We start from the raw sequence: 24,511 nt of genomic DNA, 5'->3' as shown, positions 1-24,511 counted from the left end.
GAATGGATACAGGTATGGATGGATACAGGTATGTATGGATAAGAATGGATACAGCTATGTATGGGTATGAATGGATACAGGTATGAATGGATACAGGTATGAATGGATACAAGTATGTATGGATACAGGTATGAATGGATACAGCTATGTATGGATACAGGTATGAATGGATACAGCTATGTATGGGTATGAATGGATACAGGTATGAATGGATACAGCTATGTATGGGTATGAATGGATACAGCTATGTATGGGTATGAATGGATACAGCTATGTATGGGTATGAATGGATACAGGTATGAATGGATACAGGTATGAATGGGTATGAATGGATACAGGTATGTATGGGTAAGAATGGATACAGGTACGTATTGGTAAGACTGGATACAGGTACGTATGGGTATGAATGGATACAGGTATGAATGGATACAGGTATGAATGGATATGAATGGATACAGGTATGTATGGGTAAGAATGGATACAGGTATGTATGGGTAAGAATGGATACAGGTATGTATGGGTATGAATGGATACAGGTATGAATGGATACAGGTATGTATGGGTAAGAATGGATACAGGTATGTATGGGTAAGAATGGATACAGGTATGTATGGGTAAGAATGGATACAGGTATGTATGGGTATGAATGGATACAGGTATGAATGGATACAGGTGTGTATGGGTAAGAATGGATACAGATATGTATGGGTATGAACGGATACAGGTATGAATGGATACAGGTATGAATGGATACAGGTATGAATGGATACAGGTATGTATGGGTATGAATGGATACAGGTATGAATGGATACAGGTATGAATGGATACAGGTATGAATGGATACAGGTATGAATGGATACAGGTATGAATGGATACAGGTATGTATGGGTATGAATGGATACAGGTAAGTATGGGTATGAATCAGTGGAGGCTGCTGAGGGGAGGACGGCTCATAATAATAACGGAGGGAATGGAATGGGATCAAACACATGGAAACCATCTTTCAAAACAAGGACATTTCTACGTGACCCCAACCTTTTGAACGGTAGTGTAGGTCACTAACCTCTGACCAGGAAGTCCTGTCCGTCTATCCTGGCGTCTCCTTTAGGTTTCTGCAGCAGGCCGATCCAGTGATGCATCTCTTCAGGCATCTCAGTGTTGCAGTGGATCACACGGTTAGCAGTGATGATGACAAACGAGTTGGGTCTGTCAGGGTTGTCTGACGCGCACACAGAGTCGATCAGTCCAACATCCACAGTTCCCTGTTTCACAATATTGGCATATCGTCAAACAACATGAACACATGTCTGTAACTCCTAGAGCGACCGACAGACAGTTGTTGTCACTGTTAATTTAATAATTGTTATGTGTATCACTTATCTTGGGCAACATTGACCTTGTTATTCATGCCATTAAAGCATATTGAATTTGAATTAACAGAGTTAACAGTTAACAGATTTATTAATAGATAAATTAATTGATTGATAGATGTGATGCAGTGCCAGTCAGTGCCGTTTAAGATTGAGAAGGACAATATTATTTTATCATCACGGCCTTATTTCTATTACAGCGTACTGGATGACTGCCATTCATATTCACCCAGATCAATGTAACAGTGACAGGTTTAGGTTACTGCCATTCATATTCACCCAGTTCAATGTAACAGTGACAGGTTTAGGTTACTGCCATTCATATTCACCCAGATCAATGTAACAGTGACAGGTTTAGGTTACTGCCATTCATATTCACACAGATCAATGTAACAGTGACAGGTTTAGGTTACTGTCATTCATATTCACCCAGTTCAATGTAACAGTGACAGGTTTAGGTTACTGTCATTCATATTCACCCAGTTCAATGTAACAGTGACAGGTTTAGGTTACTGTCATTCACCCAGATCAATGTAACATCAATAGGTTTAGGTTACTGTCATTCATATTCACCCAGTTCAATGTAACAGTGACAGGTTTAGGTTACTGTCATTCATATTCCATTCACCCAGTTCAATGTAACAGTGATGGGTTTAGGTTACTGTCATTCATATTCACCCAGATCAATGTAACAGTGATAGGTTTAGGTTACTGTCATTCATATTCACCCAGTTCAATGTAACAGTGACAGGTTTAGGTTACTGTCATTCATTTTCACCCAGATCAATGTAACAGTGATAGGTTTAGGTTACTGTCATTCATATTCACCCAGATCAATGTAACAGTGATAGGTTTAGGTTACTGCATGATACTCTAATGAATGTAAGTGCACAGGCCAAGAGACAAATTGGAGTAATCAAGGTAACAGGCACATTCAATACTGCCTTGCATACATCTAGTTGATCTAGTGTGGAATCATTCGTCCAAACAGTTGCAAAACGAGAGTTCATATTGGACAAATTCATGTAGTTCTATCCCTGTTTCGTTCCGTTTGCTTCCATTTAAGAAACGTTTTTCAACAGAATCGGCGGAATGAATACACCCCTCATCAGCCGCACACACAGTTCACTTTCATAGCAGCCACATACAAACAGCATGATCATTTCCCTCGTTGTATAATTCCTTCTCATATCTACACGTTCTCCACCACTCACCTGATTCCCTCGTTTGTGGACTTCAGTGCACAACACTACAGCAGACCAGGTGCTAACCGCTACACACAGCCTATTTTATTGTCACCATATAGCCAACATACAGTGCCTTCAGAAAGTATTTAAAAGGTGGGATTAGAATGTATTTAATTGGGCTACACTCGATAACATACGCACTATACATACACATGGATTTAGTACTGTAGATGTGTGGTAGTGGTGGAGTAGGGGCCTGAGGGCACACAGTGTGTTGTGAAATCTGTGAATGTATTGTAATATTTTAGCAGCAGCTAATGGGGATCCATAGTAAAATACAAACACAAATACCTCAAAGGGATATTCAATGTCTGCTTTCTTTTTTACCCATTTACCAATACAAGTCTTTGTGAGACATTAGAAAACCTCCCTGATCTTTGTGGTTGAATCGGTGTTGGAAATTCACTGCTCGAGTGAGAGACCTTACAGATAATTGTATGTGTGGGGTACAGAGATGAGGTAGTCATAATGTTAAACACTATTATTGCACACAGAGTGAGTCCATGCAACTTATTATTACTTATTATGTGACTTGTTAAGCACATTTTTACTCCTGAACTTATTTAGTCTTGCCATAACAAAGGTGTTGAACACTTATTGACTCAAGACATTTCAGCTTTCATTTGTAATTAATTTGTAAACATTTTGAAAAGCATAATTCCACTTTGACATTATGGGGTATTGTGGGTAGACCAGTGACACAAAATCTCAATTGAATCCATTTTAAAATCAGGCTGTAACAACAAAATGTGGAAAAAGTCAAGGGGTGTGAAAACTTTCTGAAGACTCTGTAGCTACTAGAACACGTTAGTAAACCCGCTACAATCACGCACTACAGTGTACAGTCAGCAAGCAGTTTAGCAGTTACACCGGCAGGCCCCGGTGGCGATAAATTAACTGAGAGCTTACATTGACTTGGAAGAGTTCCCGTGTTGGATAGCCTTAGCCAGCCAGCTAACAACAATTGCATTCCTCTCTGTTTGAAGCCAGGTGTTTGAGTAGGCTAAATTAGATAGCTGCATTAGCTAGCTAAGTAAGTTAATTTTTTTTTTTTTTAACTAAAATTATAGCTAGCTCTCTCTCTCTCTCTGCTGCTTCTTCTTAATTTTGAAGAGATGAATTTATTCAAAACAGTTCAACTATTGTCTTTGAGTCAACTACCCATCACATTTTATACACTAGCTAGCTACTGCAGTGCTAACTGTAGCTTACGCTTCAGGACTAGATTCATTCTCTGATCCTTTGATTGGTTGGACAACAAAAGAGGCTTCTGAGGGGAGAATGACTCATAATAATGGCCAGAATGGAGCAAAAGGAATGGCATCAAACCCCTGGAAACCATGTGTTTGATGTATTTTATACCATTCCACTTGTTCTGCTCCAGTTATTACCACGAACCCGTTCTCCCCAACTAAGGACCCACCAATCTCCTGTGGAAGACAACATGTCAGTTCACGCTGCAAGAGCTCTGATAGGTTTGAGGACATCCTCCGGAAGTTGTCATAGTTACTGTGTAAGTCTATGGAAGGGGGTGAGAGCCATGAGCCTCCAAAGGTTTTGTATTGAAGTTAATGTACCCAGAGGAGGACAGAAGCAAGCTGTCCTCCGGCTACACCATGGTACAACCCTACAGAGTGCTGTTGAGGCTACTGTAGACCTTCTTTACAAAACAGTAAAGACCTGCTATAATCAGTTATATGATAACGTGATATTTAGTATAGTTTTATCTAAAAAGGATCACTTTTAATATTTCACTAGTTGTATTCCTCCCCTTCCTCCTCTGAGGAGCCTCCACTGATGTGACAGAGGTGATACTGACCACAGCATTCTTGGGGTTGGCCTGCTCATGATGTATCTCCATCAGCTGGTCTGGACTGGCACTCTGGACACGACTCAGCACGTTGAACCAGCCACTGGAGGGAGAGAGAGGGGGGGGGGGGGGGTAAGGTTCCACAGAGCAATACACTGGTGGACCACTAGGGGTAAACAACACTGGTGGACCACTAGGGGTAATACAACACTGGTGGACCACTAGGGGTAATACAACACTGGTGAACCACTAAGGGTACTACAACACTGGTGGACCACTAGGGGTAATAAAACACTGGTGGACCACTAGGGGTATTACAACACTGGTGGACCACTAGGGGTATTACAACACTGGTGGACCACTAGGGGTATTACAACACTGGTGGACCACTAGGGGTATTACAACACTGGTGGACCACTAGGGGTAATACAACATCTATACAACACTGGTGGACCACCAGGGGTAATACAACACTGGTGGACCACTAGGGGTAATATAACACTGGTGGACCACTAGGGGTAATACAACATCTATACAACACTGGTGGACCACTAAGGGGTAATACAACACTGGTGAACCACTAGGGGTAATACAACATCTATACAACACTGGTGGACCACTAGGGGTACTACAACACTGGTGGACCACTAGGGGTAATACAACACTGGTGAACCACTAGGGGTAATACAACACCGGTGGACCACTAGGGGTACTGCAACACTGGTGTACCACTAGGGGTACTACAACACTGGTGGACCACCAGGGGTAATACAACACTGGTGAACCACTAGGGGTATTACAAAACTGGTGGAACACTAGGGGTAATACAACACTGGTGGACCACTAGGGGTAATACAACACTGGTGGACAACGAGGGGTAATACAACACTGGTGGACCACTAGGGGTAATACAACATCTATACAACACTGGTGGACCACTAGAGGTAATACAACACTGGTGGACCACTAGGGGTAATACAACACTGGTGGACAACGAGGGGTAATACAACATCTATACAACACTGGTGGACCACTAGGGGCAATACAACACTGGTGAACCACTAGGGGTAATACAACACTGGTGGACAACTAGGGGTAATACAACACTGGTGGACCACTAGGGGTAATACAACATCTATACAACACTGGTGGACCACTAGGGGTAATACAACACTGGTGGACCACTAGGGGTAATACAACACTGGTGGACCACTAGGGTTAATAAAACACTGGTGGACCACTAGAGGTAATACAACACTGGTGGACAACGAGGGGTAATAAAACACTGGTGGACCACTAGGGGTAATACAACACTGGTGGACAACTAGGGGTAATACAACACTGGGGGACCACTAGGGGTAAAACAATAGTGCTGGACCACTCGGGGTAATACAACACTGGTGGACAACGAGGGGTAATACAACATCTATACAACACTGGTGGACCACTAGGGGTAATACAACACTGGGGGACCACTAGGGGTAATACAACACTGGTGGACCACTAGGGGTAATACAGCACTGGTGAACCACTAGGGGTAATACAACATCTATACAACACTGGGGGACCACTAGAGGTAATACAACATCTATACAACACTGGTGAACCACTAGGGGTATTACAACACTGGTGAACCACTAGGGGTAATACAACATCTATACAACACTGGTGAACCACTAGGGGTAATACAACATCTATACAACACTGGGGGACCACTAGGGGTAATACAACACTGGTGGACAACTAGGGGTAATACAACACTGGTGGACCATTAGGGGTAATACAACAACATCTATACAACACTGGGGGACCACTAGAGGTAATACAACACTGGTGGACCACTAGGGGTAAAACAACACTGGTGGACCACTAGGGGTATTACAACACTGGTGGACCACTAGGGGTAGTACAACACTGGTGGACCACTAGGGGTAATACAACACTGGTGGACCACTAGGGGTAATACAACACTGGTTGACCACTAGGGGTAATACAACAGCTATACAACACTGGTGGACAACTAGGGGTAATACAACACTGGTGGACCACTAGAGGTAATACAACACTGGTGGACCACTAGGGGTAATACAACATCTATACAACACTGGTGAACCACTAGGGGTAATACAACATCTATACAACACTGGTGGACCACTAGGGGTAATACAACACTGGTGGACCACTAGGGGTAATACAACACTGGTGGACCACTAGGGGTAATACAGCACTGGTGGACAACTATGGGTAATACAACACTGGGGGACCACTAGGGGTAATACAACACTGGTGGACCACTAGGGGTAATACAACACTGGTGGACCACTAGGGGTAATACAACACTGGTGGACCACTAGGGGTAATACAACACTGGTGGACAACGAGGGGTAATACAACACTGGTGGACCACTAGGGGTAATACAACATCTATACAACACTGCTGGACAACTAGGGGTAATACAACACTGGTGGACAACGAGGGGTAATACAACATATATACAACACTGGTGGACCACTAGGGGTAATACAACACTGGGGGACCACTAGGGGTAATACAACACTGGTGGACCACTAGGGGTAATACAACATCTATACAACACTGGGGGACCACTAGAGGTAATACAACACTGGTGAACCACTAGGGGTAATACAACATCTATACAACACTGGTGAACCACTAGGGGTAATACAACATCTATACAACACTGGTGAACCACTAGGGGTAATACAACACTGGTGGACCAATAGGGGTAACACAACATCTATACAACACTGGGGGACCACTAGAGGTAATACAACACTGGTGGACCACTAGGGGTAATACAACACTGGTGGACCACTAGGGGTAATACAACAGCTATACAACACTGGTGGACAACTAGGGGTAATACAACACTGGTGGACCACTAGGGGTAATACAACATCTATACAACACTGGTGGACCACTAGGGGTAATACAACACTGGTGGACCACTAGGGGTAATACAACACTGGTGGACCACTAGGGCTAATACAACACTGGTGGACCACTAGGGGTAATACAACACTGGTGGACCACTAGGGGTAATACAACATCTATACAACACTGGTGGACCACTAGGGGTATTACAACACTGGTGGACCACTAGGGGTAAAACAACAATGGTGAACCACTAGGGGTAATACAACACTGGTGAACCACTAGGGGTAATACAACACTGGTGGACCACTAGGGGTAATTAAACACTGGTGGACCACTAGGGGTAATACAACACTGGTGGACCACTAGGGGTAATACAACATCTATACAACACTGGTGGACCACTAGGGGTAATACAACACTGGTGGACCACTAGAGGTAATACAACACTGGTGGACCACTAGGGGTAATACAACACTGGTGGACCACTAGTGGTAATACAACACTGGTGGACCACTATGGGTAATACAACACTGGTGGACCGCTAGAGGTAATACAACAATGGTGGACCACTAGGGGTAATACAACACTGGTGGACCACTAGAGGTAATACAACATCTATACAACACTGGTGGACCACTAGGGGTATTACAACACTGGTGGACCACTAGGGGTAATACAACATCTATACAACACTGGTGGACCACTAGGGGTACTACAACACTGGTGGACCACTAGGGGTAATACAACACTGGTGAACCGCTAGGGGTAATACAACACCGGTGGACCACTAGGGGTACTACAACACTGGTGTACCACTAGGGGTACTACAACACTGCTGGACCACTAGGGGTAATACAACACTGGTGAACCACTAGGGGTAATACAACATCTATACAACACTGGTGGACCACTAGGGGTACTACAACACTGGTGGACCACTAGGGGTAATACAACACTGGTGAACCGCTAGGGGTAATACAACACCGGTGGACCACTAGGGGTACTACAACACTGGTGTACCACTAGGGGTACTACAACACTGGTGGACCACCAGGGGTAATACAACACTGGTGAACCACTAGGGGTATTACAACACTGGTGGACCACTAGGGGTAATACAACACTGGTGGACAACGAGGGGTAATACAACACTGGTGGACCACTAGGGGTAATACAACATCTATACAACACTGGTGGACCACTAGGGGTAATACAACACTGGTGGACCACTAGGGGTAATACAACACTGGTGGACAACGAGGGGTAATACAACATCTATACAACACTGGTGGACCACTAGGGGTAATACAACACTGGTGAAACACTAGGGGTAATACAACACTGGTGGACAACTAGGGGTAATACAACACTGGTAGACCACTAGGGGTAATACAACATCTATACAACACTGGTGGACCACTAGGGGTAATACAACACTGGTGGACCACTAGGGGTAATACAACACTGGTGGACCACTAGGGGTAATAAAACACTGGTGGACCACTAGGGGTAATACAACACTGGTGGACCACTAGGGGTAAAACAACACTGGTGGACCACTAGGGGTAATACAACACTGGTGGACCACTAGGGGTAATACAACACTGGTAGACCACTAGGGGTAATACAACACTGGTGGACCACTAGGGGTACTACAACACTGGTGGACCACTAGGGGTAATACAACACTGGTGGACCACTAGGGGTAATACAACACTGGTGGACCACTAGGGGTAATACAACACTGGTGGACCACTAGGGGTAATACAACACTGGTGAACCACTAGGGGTAATACAACATCTATACAACACTGGGGGACCACTAGAGGTAATACAACATCTATACAACACTGGTGAACCACTAGGGGTAATACAACACTGGTGAACCACTAGGGGTAATACAACATCTATACAACACTGGTGAACCACTAGGGTTAATACAACATCTATACAACACTGGTGAACCACTAGGGGTAATACAACACTGGTGGATCACTAGGGGTAATACAACATCTATACAACACTGGGGGACCACTAGAGGTAATACAACACTGGTGGACCACTAGGGGTAAAACAACACTGGTGGACCACTAGGGGTAATAGAACACTGGTGGACCACTAGGGGTAATACAACACTGGTGGACCACTAGGGGTAATACAACACTGGTGGACCACTAGGGGTAATACAACACTGGTGGACCACTAGGGGTAATACAACACTGGTGGACCACTAGGGGTAATACAACAGCTATACAACACTGGTGGACAACTAGGGGTAATACAACACTGGTGGACCACTAGGGGTAATACAACACTGGTGGACCACTAGGGGTAATACAACATCTATACAACACTGGTGAACCACTAGGGGTAATACAACATCTATACAACACTGGTGGACCACTAGGGGTAATACAACACTGGTGGACAACGAGGGGTAATACAACACTGGTGGACCACTATGGGTAATACAACACTGGGGGACCACTAGGGGTAATACAACACTGGTGGACCACTAGGGGTAATACAACACTGGTGGACCACTAGGGGTAAAACAACACTGGTGGACCACTAGGGGTAATACAACACTGGTGGACAACGAGGGGTAATACAACACTGGTGGACCACTAGGGGTAATACAACATCTATACAACACTGCTGGACAACTAGGGGTAATACAACACTGGTGGACAACGAGGGGTAATACAACATATATATAACACTGGTGGACCACTAGGGGTAATACAACACTGGGGGACCACTAGGGGTAATACAACACTGCTGGACCACTAGGGGTAATACAACACTGGTGGACCACTAGGGGTAATACAACACTGGTGGACCACTAGGGGTAATACAACACTGGTGGACCACTAGGGGTAATACAACACTGGTAGACCACTAGGGGTAATACAACACTGGTGGACCACTAGGGGTACTACAACACTGGTGGACCACTAGGGGTAATACAACACTGGTGGACCACTAGGGGTAATACAACACTGGTGGACCACTAGGGGTAATACAACACTGGTGGACCACTAGGGGTAATACAACACTGGTGAACCACTAGGGGTAATACAACATCTATACAACACTGGGGGACCACTAGAGGTAATACAACATCTATACAACACTGGTGAACCACTAGGGGTAATACAACACTGGTGAACCACTAGGGTTAATACAACATCTATACAACACTGGTGAACCACTAGGGGTAATACAACACTGGTGGATCACTAGGGGTAATACAACATCTATACAACACTGGGGGACCACTAGAGGTAATACAACACTGGTGGACCACTAGGGGTAAAACAACACTGGTGGACCACTAGGGGTAATAGAACACTGGTGGACCACTAGGGGTAATACAACACTGGTGGACCACTAGGGGTAATACAACACTGGTGGACCACTAGGGGTAATACAACACTGGTGGACCACTAGGGGTAATACAACACTGGTGGACCACTAGGGGTAATACAACACTGGTTGACCACTAGGGGTAATACAACAGCTATACAACACTGGTGGACAACTAGGGGTAATACAACACTGGTGGACCACTAGGGGTAATACAACACTGGTGGACCACTAGGGGTAATACAACATCTATACAACACTGGTGAACCACTAGGGGTAATACAACATCTATACAACACTGGTGGACCACTAGGGGTAATACAACACTGGTGGACAACGAGGGGTAATACAACACTGGTGGACCACTATGGGTAATACAACACTGGGGGACCACTAGGGGTAATACAACACTGGTGGACCACTAGGGGTAATACAACACTGGTGGACCACTAGGGGTAAAACAACACTGGTGGACCACTAGGGGTAATACAACACTGGTGGACAACGAGGGGTAATACAACACTGGTGGACCACTAGGGGTAATACAACATCTATACAACACTGCTGGACAACTAGGGGTAATACAACACTGGTGGACAACGAGGGGTAATACAACATATATATAACACTGGTGGACCACTAAGGGTAATACAACACTGGGGGACCACTAGGGGTAATACAACACTGCTGGACCACTAGGGGTAATACAACATCTATACAACACTGGAGGACCACTAGAGGTAATACAACACTGGTGAACCACTAGGGGTAATACAACATCTATACAACATTGGTGAACCACTAGGGGTAATACAACATCTATACAACACTGGTGAACCACTAGGGGTAATACAACACTGGTGGACCACTAGGGGTAATACAACATCTATACAACACTGGGGGACCACTAGAGGTAATACAACACTGGTGGACCACTAGGGGTAATACAACACTGGTGGACCACTAGGGGTAATACAACAGCTATACAACACTGGTGGACCACTAGGGGTACTACAACACTGGTGGACCACTAGGGGTAATACAACACTGGTGAACCACTAGGGGTAATACAACACCGGTGGACCACTAGGGGTACTGCAACACTGGTGTACCACTAGGGGTACTACAACACTGGTGGACCACCAGGGGTAATACAACACTGGTGAACCACTAGGGGTATTACAACACTGGTGGAACACTAGGGGTAATACAACACTGGTGGACCACTAGGGGTAATACAACACTGGTGGACAACGAGGGGTAATACAACACTGGTGGACCACTAGGGGTAATACAACATCTATACAACACTGGTGGACCACTAGGGGTAATACAACACTGGTGGACCACTAGGGGTAATACAACACTGGTGGACAACGAGGGGTAATACAACATCTATACAACACTGGTGGACCACTAGGGGCAATACAACACTGGTGAACCACTAGGGGTAATACAACACTGGTGGACAACTAGGGGTAATACAACACTGGTGGACCACTAGGGGTAATACAACATCTATACAACACTGGTGGACCACTAGGGGTAATACAACACTGGTGGACCACTAGGGGTAATACAACACTGGTGGACCACTAGGGTTAATAAAACACTGGTGGACCACTAGAGGTAATACAACACTGGTGGACAACGAGGGGTAATAAAACACTGGTGGACCACTAGGGGTAATACAACACTGGTGGACAACTAGGGGTAATACAACACTGGGGGACCACTAGGGGTAAAACAATAGTGCTGGACCACTCGGGGTAATACAACACTGGTGGACAACGAGGGGTAATACAACATCTATACAACACTGGTGGACCACTAGGGGTAATACAACACTGGGGGACCACTAGGGGTAATACAACATCTATACAACACTGGGGGACCACTAGAGGTAATACAACATCTATACAACACTGGTGAACCACTAGGGGTATTACAACACTGGTGAACCACTAGGGGTAATACAACATCTATACAACACTGGTGAACCACTAGGGGTAATACAACATCTATACAACACTGGGGGACCACTAGGGGTAATACAACACTGGTGGACAACTAGGGGTAATACAACACTGGTGGACCATTAGGGGTAATACAACAACATCTATACAACACTGGGGGACCACTAGAGGTAATACAACACTGGTGGACCACTAGGGGTAAAACAACACTGGTGGACCACTAGGGGTATTACAACACTGGTGGACCACTAGGGGTAGTACAACACTGGTGGACCACTAGGGGTAATACAACACTGGTGGACCACTAGAGGTAATACAACACTGGTGGACCACTAGGGGTAATACAACATCTATACAACACTGGTGAACCACTAGGGGTAATACAACATCTATACAACACTGGTGGACCACTAGGGGTAATACAACACTGGTGGACCACTAGGGGTAATACAACACTGGTGGACCACTAGGGGTAATACAGCACTGGTGGACAACTATGGGTAATACAACACTGGGGGACCACTATGGGTAATACAACACTGGGGGACCACTAGGGGTAATACAACACTGGTGGACCACTAGGGGTAATACAACACTGGTGGACCACTAGGGGTAAAACAACACTGGTGGACCACTAGGGGTAATACAACACTGGTGGACAACGAGGGGTAATACAACACTGGTGGACCACTAGGGGTAATACAACATCTATACAACACTGCTGGACAACTAGGGGTAATACAACACTGGTGGACAACGAGGGGTAATACAACATATATATAACACTGGTGGACCACTAAGGGTAATACAACACTGGGGGACCACTAGGGGTAATACAACACTGCTGGACCACTAGGGGTAATACAACATCTATACAACACTGGAGGACCACTAGAGGTAATACAACACTGGTGAACCACTAGGGGTAATACAACATCTATACAACATTGGTGAACCACTAGGGGTAATACAACATCTATACAACACTGGTGAACCACTAGGGGTAATACAACACTGGTGGACCACTAGGGGTAATACAACATCTATACAACACTGGGGGACCACTAGAGGTAATACAACACTGGTGGACCACTAGGGGTAATACAACACTGGTGGACCACTAGGGGTAATACAACAGCTATACAACACTGGTGGACCACTAGGGGTACTACAACACTGGTGGACCACTAGGGGTAATACAACACTGGTGAACCACTAGGGGTAATACAACACCGGTGGACCACTAGGGGTACTGCAACACTGGTGTACCACTAGGGGTACTACAACACTGGTGGACCACCAGGGGTAATACAACACTGGTGAACCACTAGGGGTATTACAACACTGGTGGAACACTAGGGGTAATACAACACTGGTGGACCACTAGGGGTAATACAACACTGGTGGACAACGAGGGGTAATACAACACTGGTGGACCACTAGGGGTAATACAACATCTATACAACACTGGTGGACCACTAGGGGTAATACAACACTGGTGGACAACGAGGGGTAATACAACATCTATACAACACTGGTGGACCACTAGGGGCAATACAACACTGGTGAACCACTAGGGGTAATACAACACTGGTGGACAACTAGGGGTAATACAACACTGGTGGACCACTAGGGGTAATACAACATCTATACAACACTGGTGGACCACTAGGGGTAATACAACACTGGTGGACCACTAGGAGTAATACAACACTGGTGGACCACTAGGGTTAATAAAACACTGGTGGACCACTAGAGGTAATACAACACTGGTGGACAACGAGGGGTAATAAAACACTGGTGGACCACTAGGGGTAATACAACACTGGTGGACAACTAGGGGTAATACAACACTGGGGGACCACTAGGGGTAAAACAATAGTGCTGGACCACTCGGGGTAATACAACACTGGTGGACAACGAGGGGTAATACAACATCTATACAACACTGGTGGACCACTAGGGGTAATACAACACTGGGGGACCACTAGGGGTAATACAACACTGGTGGACCACTAGGGGTAATACAGCACTGGTGAACCACTAGGGGTAATACAACATCTATACAACACTGGGGGACCACTAGAGGTAATACAACATCTATACAACACTGGTGAACCACTAGGGGTATTACAACACTGGTGAACCACTAGGGGTAATACAACATCTATACAACACTGGTGAACCACTAGGGGTAATACAACATCTATACAACACTGGGGGACCACTAGGGGTAATACAACACTGGTGGACAACTAGGGGTAATACAACACTGGTGGACCATTAGGGGTAATACAACAACATCTATACAACACTGGGGGACCACTAGAGGTAATACAACACTGGTGGACCACTAGGGGTAAAACAACACTGGTGGACCACTAGGGGTATTACAACACTGGTGGACCACTAGGGGTAGTACAACACTGGTGGACCACTAGGGGTAATACAACACTGGTGGACCACTAGAGGTAATACAACACTGGTGGACCACTAGGGGTAATACAACATCTATACAACACTGGTGAACCACTAGGGGTAATACAACATCTATACAACACTGGTGGACCACTAGGGGTAATACAACACTGGTGGACCACTAGGGGTAATACAACACTGGTGGACCACTAGGGGTAATACAGCACTGGTGGACAACTATGGGTAATACAACACTGGGGGACCACTAGGGGTAATACAACACTGGTGGACCACTAGGGGTAATACAACACTGGTGGACCACTAGGGGTAATACAACACTGGTGGACCACTAGGGGTAATACAACACTGGTGGACAACGAGGGGTAATACAACACTGGTGGACCACTAGGGGTAATACAACATCTATACAACACTGCTGGACAACTAGGGGTAATACAACACTGGTGGACAACGAGGGGTAATACAACATATATACAACACTGGTGGACCACTAGGGGTAATACAACACTGGGGGACCACTAGGGGTAATACAACACTGGTGGACCACTAGGGGTAATACAACATCTATACAACACTGGGGGACCACTAGAGGTAATACAACACTGGTGAACCACTAGGGGTAATACAACATCTATACAACACTGGTGAACCACTAGGGGTAATACAACACTGGTGGACCAATAGGGGTAACACAACATCTATACAACACTGGGGGACCACTAGAGGTAATACAACACTGGTGGACCACTAGGGGTAATACAACACTGGTGGACCACTAGGGGTAATACAACAGCTATACAACACTGGTGGACAACTAGGGGTAATACAACACTGGTGGACCACTAGGGGTAATACAACATCTATACAACACTGGTGGACCACTAGGGGTAATACAACACTGGTGGACCACTAGGGGTAATACAACACTGGTGGACCACTAGGGCTAATACAACACTGGTGGACCACTAGGGGTAATACAACACTGGTGGACCACTAGGGGTAATACAACATCTATACAACACTGGTGGACCACTAGGGGTATTACAACACTGGTGGACCACTAGGGGTAAAACAACAATGGTGAACCACTAGGGGTAATACAACACTGGTGAACCACTAGGGGTAATACAACACTGGTGGACCACTAGGGGTAATTAAACACTGGTGGACCACTAGGGGTAATACAACACTGGTGGACCACTAGGGGTAATACAACATCTATACAACACTGGTGGACCACTAGGGGTAATACAACACTGGTGGACCACTAGAGGTAATACAACACTGGTGGACCACTAGGGGTAATACAACACTGGTGGACCACTAGTGGTAATACAACACTGGTGGACCACTATGGGTAATACAACACTGGTGGACCGCTAGAGGTAATACAACAATGGTGGACCACTAGGGGTAATACAACACTGGTGGACCACTAGGGGTAATACAACATCTATACAACACTGGTGGACCACTAGGGGTACTACAACACTGGTGGACCACCAGGGGTAATACAACACTGGTGAACCACTAGGGGTATAACAACACTGGTGGACCACTAGGGGTAATACAACACTGGTGGACAACGAGGGGTAATACAACACTGGTGGACCACTAGGGGTAATACAACATCTATACAACACTGGTGGACCACTAGGGGTAATACAACACTGGTGGACCACTAGGGGTAATACAACACTGGTGGACAACGAGGGGTAATACAACATCTATACAACACTGGTGGACCACTAGGGGTAATACAACACTGGTGAACCACTAGGGGTAATACAACACTGGTGGACAACTAGGGGTAATACAACACTGGTAGACCACTAGGGGTAATACAACATCTATACAACACTGGTGGACCACTAGGGGTAATACAACACTGGTGGACCACTAGGGGTAATACAACACTGGTGGACCACTAGGGGTAATAAAACACTGGTGGACCACTAGGGGTAATACAACACTGGTGGACCACTAGGGGTAAAACAACACTGGTGGACCACTAGGGGTAATACAACACTGGTGGACCACTAGGGGTAATACAACACTGGTAGACCACTAGGGGTAATACAACACTGGTGGACCACTAGGGGTACTACAACACTGGTGGACCACTAGGGGTAATACAACACTGGTGGACCACTAGGGGTAATACAACACTGGTGGACCACTAGGGGTAATACAACACTGGTGGACCACTAGGGGTAATACAACACTGGTGAACCACTAGGGGTAATACAACATCTATACAACACTGGGGGACCACTAGAGGTAATACAACATCTATACAACACTGGTGAACCACTAGGGGTAATACAACACTGGTGAACCACTAGGGGTAATACAACATCTATACAACACTGGTGAACCACTAGGGTTAATACAACATCTATACAACACTGGTGAACCACTAGGGGTAATACAACACTGGTGGATCACTAGGGGTAATACAACATCTATACAACACTGGGGGACCACTAGAGGTAATACAACACTGGTGGACCACTAGGGGTAAAACAACACTGGTGGACCACTAGGGGTAATAGAACACTGGTGGACCACTAGGGGTAATACAACACTGGTGGACCACTAGGGGTAATACAACACTGGTGGACCACTAGGGGTAATACAACACTGGTGGACCACTAGGGGTAATACAACACTGGTGGACCACTAGGGGTAATACAACACTGGTTGACCACTAGGGGTAATACAACAGCTATACAACACTGGTGGACAACTAGGGGTAATACAACACTGGTGGACCACTAGGGGTAATACAACACTGGTGGACCACTAGGGGTAATACAACATCTATACAACACTGGTGAACCACTAGGGGTAATACAACATCTATACAACACTGGTGGACCACTAGGGGTAATACAACACTGGTGGACAACGAGGGGTAATACAACACTGGTGGACCACTATGGGTAATACAACACTGGGGGACCACTAGGGGTAATACAACACTGGTGGACCACTAGGGGTAATACAACACTGGTGGACCACTAGGGGTAAAACAACACTGGTGGACCACTAGGGGTAATACAACACTGGTGGACAACGAGGGGTAATACAACACTGGTGGACCACTAGGGGTAATACAACATCTATACAACACTGCTGGACAACTAGGGGTAATACAACACTGGTGGACAACGAGGGGTAATACAACATATATATAACACTGGTGGACCACTAGGGGTAATACAACACTGGGGGACCACTAGGGGTAATACAACACTGCTGGACCACTAGGGGTAATACAACACTGGTGGACCACTAGGGGTAATACAACACTGGTGGACCACTAGGGGTAATACAACACTGGTGGACCACTAGGGGTAATACAACACTGGTAGACCACTAGGGGTAATACAACACTGGTGGACCACTAGGGGTACTACAACACTGGTGGACCACTAGGGGTAATACAACACTGGTGGACCACTAGGGGTAATACAACACTGGTGGACCACTAGGGGTAATACAACACTGGTGGACCACTAGGGGTAATACAACACTGGTGAACCACTAGGGGTAATACAACATCTATACAACACTGGGGGACCACTAGAGGTAATACAACATCTATACAACACTGGTGAACCACTAGGGGTAATACAACACTGGTGAACCACTAGGGTTAATACAACATCTATACAACACTGGTGAACCACTAGGGGTAATACAACACTGGTGGATCACTAGGGGTAATACAACATCTATACAACACTGGGGGACCACTAGAGGTAATACAACACTGGTGGACCACTAGGGGTAAAACAACACTGGTGGACCACTAGGGGTAATAGAACACTGGTGGACCACTAGGGGTAATACAACACTGGTGGACCACTAGGGGTAATACAACACTGGTGGACCACTAGGGGTAATACAACACTGGTGGACCACTAGGGGTAATACAACACTGGTGGACCACTAGGGGTAATACAACACTGGTTGACCACTAGGGGTAATACAACAGCTATACAACACTGGTGGACAACTAGGGGTAATACAACACTGGTGGACCACTAGGGGTAATACAACACTGGTGGACCACTAGGGGTAATACAACATCTATACAACACTGGTGAACCACTAGGGGTAATACAACATCTATACAACACTGGTGGACCACTAGGGGTAATACAACACTGGTGGACAACGAGGGGTAATACAACACTGGTGGACCACTATGGGTAATACAACACTGGGGGACCACTAGGGGTAATACAACACTGGTGGACCACTAGGGGTAATACAACACTGGTGGACCACTAGGGGTAAAACAACACTGGTGGACCACTAGGGGTAATACAACACTGGTGGACAACGAGGGGTAATACAACACTGGTGGACCACTAGGGGTAATACAACATCTATACAACACTGCTGGACAACTAGGGGTAATACAACACTAGTGGACAACGAAGGGTAATACAACATATATATAACACTGGTGGACCACTAAGGGTAATACAACACTGGGGGACCACTAGGGGTAATACAACACTGCTGGACCACTAGGGGTAATACAACATCTATACAACACTGGAGGACCACTAGAGGTAATACAACACTGGTGAACCACTAGGGGTAATACAACATCTATACAACATTGGTGAACCACTAGGGGTAATACAACATCTATACAACACTGGTGAACCACTAGGGGTAATACAACACTGGTGGACCACTAGGGGTAATACAACATCTATACAACACTGGGGGACCACTAGAGGTAATACAACACTGGTGGACCACTAGGGGTAATACAACAGCTATACAACACTGGTGGACAAATAGGGGTAAAACAACACTGGTGGACCACTAGGGGTAATACAACACTGGTAGACCACTAGGGGTAATACAACACTGGTGGACCAATAGGGGTAATACAACATCTATACAACACTGGTGGACCACTAGGGGTATTACAACACTGGTGGACCACTAGGGGTAAAACAACAATGGTGAACCACTAGGGGTAATACAACACTGGTGAACCACTAGGGGTAATTCAACACTGGTGGACCACTAGGGGTAATTAAACACTGGTGGACCACTAGGGGTAATACAACACTGGTGGACCACTAGGGGTAATACAACATCTATACAACACTGGTGGACCACTAGGGGTAATACAACACTGGTGGACCACTAGGGGTAATACAACACTGGTGGACCACTAGGGGTAATACAACACTGGTGGACCACTAGGGGTAATACAACACTGGTGGACCGCTAGGGGTAATACAACACTGGTGGACCACTAGGGGTAATACAACACTGGTGGACCACTAGGGGTAATACAACATCTATACAACACTGGTGGACCACTAGGGGTAATACAACACTGGTGGACCACTAGGGGTAATACAACAGTGGTGGACCACTAGGGGTAATACAACATCTATACAACACTGGTGGACCACTAGAGGTAATACAACACTGGTGGACCACTAGGGGTAATACAACATCTATACAACACTGGTGGACCACTAGGGGTATTACAACACTGGTGGACCACTAGGGGTAAAACAACACTGGTGAACCACTAGGGGTAATACAACACTGGTGAACCACTAGGGGTAATTCAACACTGGTGGAACACTAGGGGTAATTAAACACTGGTGGACCACTAGGGGTAATACAACACTGGTGGACCACTAGGGGTAATACAACATCTATACAACACTGGTGGACCACTAGGGGTAATACAACACTGGTGGACCACTAGAGGTAATACAACACTGGTGGACCACTAGGGGTAATACAACACTGGTGGACCACTAGGGGTAATACAACACTGGTGGACCACTATGGGTAATACAACACTGGTGGACCGCTAGAGGTAATACAACACTGGTGGACCACTAGGGGTAATACAACACTGGTGGACCACTAGGGGTAATACAACATCCATACAACACTGGTGGACCACTAGATGTAATACAACACTGGTGGACCACTAGGGGTAATACAACACTGCTGGACCACTAGGGGTAATACAACACTGGTGAACCACTAGGGGTAATACAACATCTATACAACACTGGTGGACCACTAGGGGTACTACAACACTGGTGGACCACTAGGGGTAATACAACACTGGTGAACCACTAGGGGTAATACAACACCGGTGGACCACTAGGGGTACTACAACACTGGTGTACCACTAGGGGTAATACAACACTGGTGGACCACCAGGGGTAATACAACACTGGTGAACCACTAGGGGTATTACAACACTGGTGGACCACTAGGGGTAATACAACACTGGTGGACAACGAGGGGTAATACAACACTGGTGGACCACTAGGGGTAATACAACATCTATACAACACTGGTGGACCACTAGGGGTAATACAACACTGGTGGACCACTAGGGGTAATACAACACTGGTGGACAACGAGGGGTAATACAACATCTATACAACATTGGTGGACCACTAGGGGTAATACAACACTGGTGAACCACTAGGGGTAATACAACACTGGTGGACAACTAGGGGTAATACAAAACTGGTGGACCACTAGGGGTAATACAACATCTATACAACACTGGTGGACCACTAGGGGTAATACAACACTGGTGGACAACTAGGGGTACTACAACACTGGTGGACCACTAGGGGTAATACAACACTGGTGGACCACTAGGGGTAATACAACACTGGTGGACCACTAGGGGTAATACAACACTGGTGGACCACTAGGGGTAATACAACACTGGTGGACCACTAGGGGTAATACAACACTGGTAGACCACTAGGGGTAATACAACACTGGTGGACCACTAGGGGTACTACAACACTGGTGGACCACTAGGGGTAATACAACACTGGTGGACCACTAGGGGTAATACAACACTGGTGGACCACTAGGGGTAATACAACACTGGTGGACCACTAGGGGTAATACAACACTGGTGAACCACTAGGGGTAATACAACATCTATACAACACTGGGGGACCACTAGAGGTAATACAACATCTATACAACACTGGTGAACCACTAGGGGTAATACAACACTGGTGAACCACTAGGGGTAATACAACATCTATACAACACTGGTGAACCACTAGGGGTAATACAACATCTATACAACACTGGGGGACCACTAGAGGTAATACAACATCTATACAACACTGGTGGACCACTAGAGGTAATACAACACTGGTGAACCACTAGGGGTAATACAACATCTATACAACACTGGGGGACCACTAGAGGTAATACAACACTGGTGGACCACTAGGGGTAAAACAACACTGGTGGACCACTAGGGGTAATAGAACACTGGTGGACCACTAGGGGTAATACAACACTGGTGGACCACTAGGAGGTAATACAACACTGGTGGACCACTAGGGGTAATACAACACTGGTTGACCACTAGGGGTAATACAACAGCTATACAACACTGGTGGAAAACTAGGGGTAATACAAAACTGGTGGACCACTAGGGGTAATACAACACTGGTGGACCACTAGGGGTAATACAACATCTATACAACACTGGTGAACCACTAGGGGTAATACAACATCTATACAACACTGGTGGACCACTAGGGGTAATACAACACTGGTGGACAACGAGGGGTAATACAACACTGGTGGACCACTATGGGTAATACAACACTGGGGGACCACTAGGGGTAATACAACACTGGTCGACCACTAGGGGTAATACAACACTGGTGGACCACTAGGGGTAATACAACACTGGTGGACCACTAGGGGTAATACAACACTGGTGGACAACGAGGGGTAATACAACATCTATACAACATTGGTGAACCACTAGGGGTAATACAACATCTATACAACACTGGTGAACCACTAGGGGTAATACAACACTGGTGGACCACTAGGGGTAACACAACATCTATACAACACTGGGGGACCACTAGAGGTAATACAACACTGGTGGACCACTAGGGGTAATACAACACTGGTAGACCACTAGGGGTAATACAACACTGGTGGACCAATAGGGGTAATACAACATCTATACAACACTGGTGGACCACTAGGGGTATTACAACACTGGTGGACCACTAGGGGTAAAACAACACTGGTGAACCACTAGGGGTAATACAACACTGGTGAACCACTAGGGGTAATTCAACACTGGTGGACCACTAGGGGTAATTAAGCACTGGTGGACCACTAGGGGTAATACAACACTGGTGGACCACTAGGGGTAATACAACATCTATACAACACTGGTGGACCACTAGGGGTAATACAACACTGGTGGACCACTAGAGGTAATACAACACTGGTGGACCACTAGGGGTAATACAACACTGGTGGACCACTAGGGGTAATACAACACTGGTGGACCACTATGGGTAATACAACACTGGTGGACCGCTAGAGGTAATACAACACTGGTGGACCACTAGGGGTAATACAACACTGGTTGACCACTAGGGGTAATACAACATCTATACAACACTGGTGGACCACTAGGGGTATTACAACACTGGTGGACCACTAGGGGTAATACAACATCTATACAACACTGGTGGACCACTAGATGTAATACAACACTGGTGGACCACTAGGGGTAATACAACACTGCTGGACCACTAGGGGTAATACAACACTGGTGAACCACTAGGGGTAATACAACATCTATACAACACTGGTGGACCACTAGGGGTACTACAACACTGGTGGACCACTAGGGGTAATACAACACTGGTGAACCACTAGGGGTAATACAACACCGGTGGACCACTAGGGGTACTACAACACTGGTGTACCACTAGGGGTACTACAACACTGGTGGACCACCAGGGGTAATACAACACTGGTGAACCACTAGGGGTATTACAACACTGGTGGACCACTAGGGGTAATACAACACTGGTGGACAACGAGGGGTAATACAACACTGGTGGACCACTAGGGGTAATTAAACACTGGTGGACCACTAGGGGTAATACAACACTGGTGGACCACTAGGGGTAATACAACATCTATACAACACTGGTGGACCACTAGGGGTAATACAACACTGGTGGACCACTAGGGGTAATACAACACTGGTGGACCACTAGGGGTAATACAACACTGGTGGACCACTAGGGGTAATACAACACTGGTGGACCGCTAGGGGTAATACAACACTGGTGGACCACTAGGGGTAATACAACACTGGTGGACCACTAGGGGTAATACAACATCTATACAACACTGGTGGACCACTAGGGGTAATACAACACTGGTGGACCACTAGGGGTAATACAACAGTGGTGGACCACTAGGGGTAATACAACATCTATACAACACTGGTGGACCACTAGAGGTAATACAACACTGGTGGACCACTAGGGGTAATACAACATCTATACAACACTGGTGGA

General features: G+C 46.0%; 1 protein-coding gene across 1 annotated transcript in view; it reads right to left on the bottom strand.

Moving 5' to 3' along the window:
* The window catches only part of LOC139404868 (unconventional myosin-X-like), a 297,547-nt gene that overhangs the window by 21,827 nt on the left and 251,209 nt on the right, over positions 1 to 24,511 (bottom strand). The window contains exons 27-28 of the mRNA XM_071147402.1: positions 4,437 to 4,530; positions 1,064 to 1,262 (exon numbers count right to left, since the gene is read on the bottom strand). Of these exons, the coding sequence (XP_071003503.1) occupies positions 1,064 to 1,262; positions 4,437 to 4,530 (293 nt within the window). The remainder of the gene's footprint in view (positions 1 to 1,063; positions 1,263 to 4,436; positions 4,531 to 24,511) is intronic.

Source organism: Oncorhynchus clarkii, unplaced genomic scaffold (genome assembly GCF_045791955.1).
Source record: "Oncorhynchus clarkii lewisi isolate Uvic-CL-2024 unplaced genomic scaffold, UVic_Ocla_1.0 unplaced_contig_4472_pilon_pilon, whole genome shotgun sequence".
Classification (NCBI taxonomy): domain Eukaryota; kingdom Metazoa; phylum Chordata; class Actinopteri; order Salmoniformes; family Salmonidae; genus Oncorhynchus; species Oncorhynchus clarkii.
This window is presented reverse-complemented; position numbering and strand designations above follow the sequence as displayed.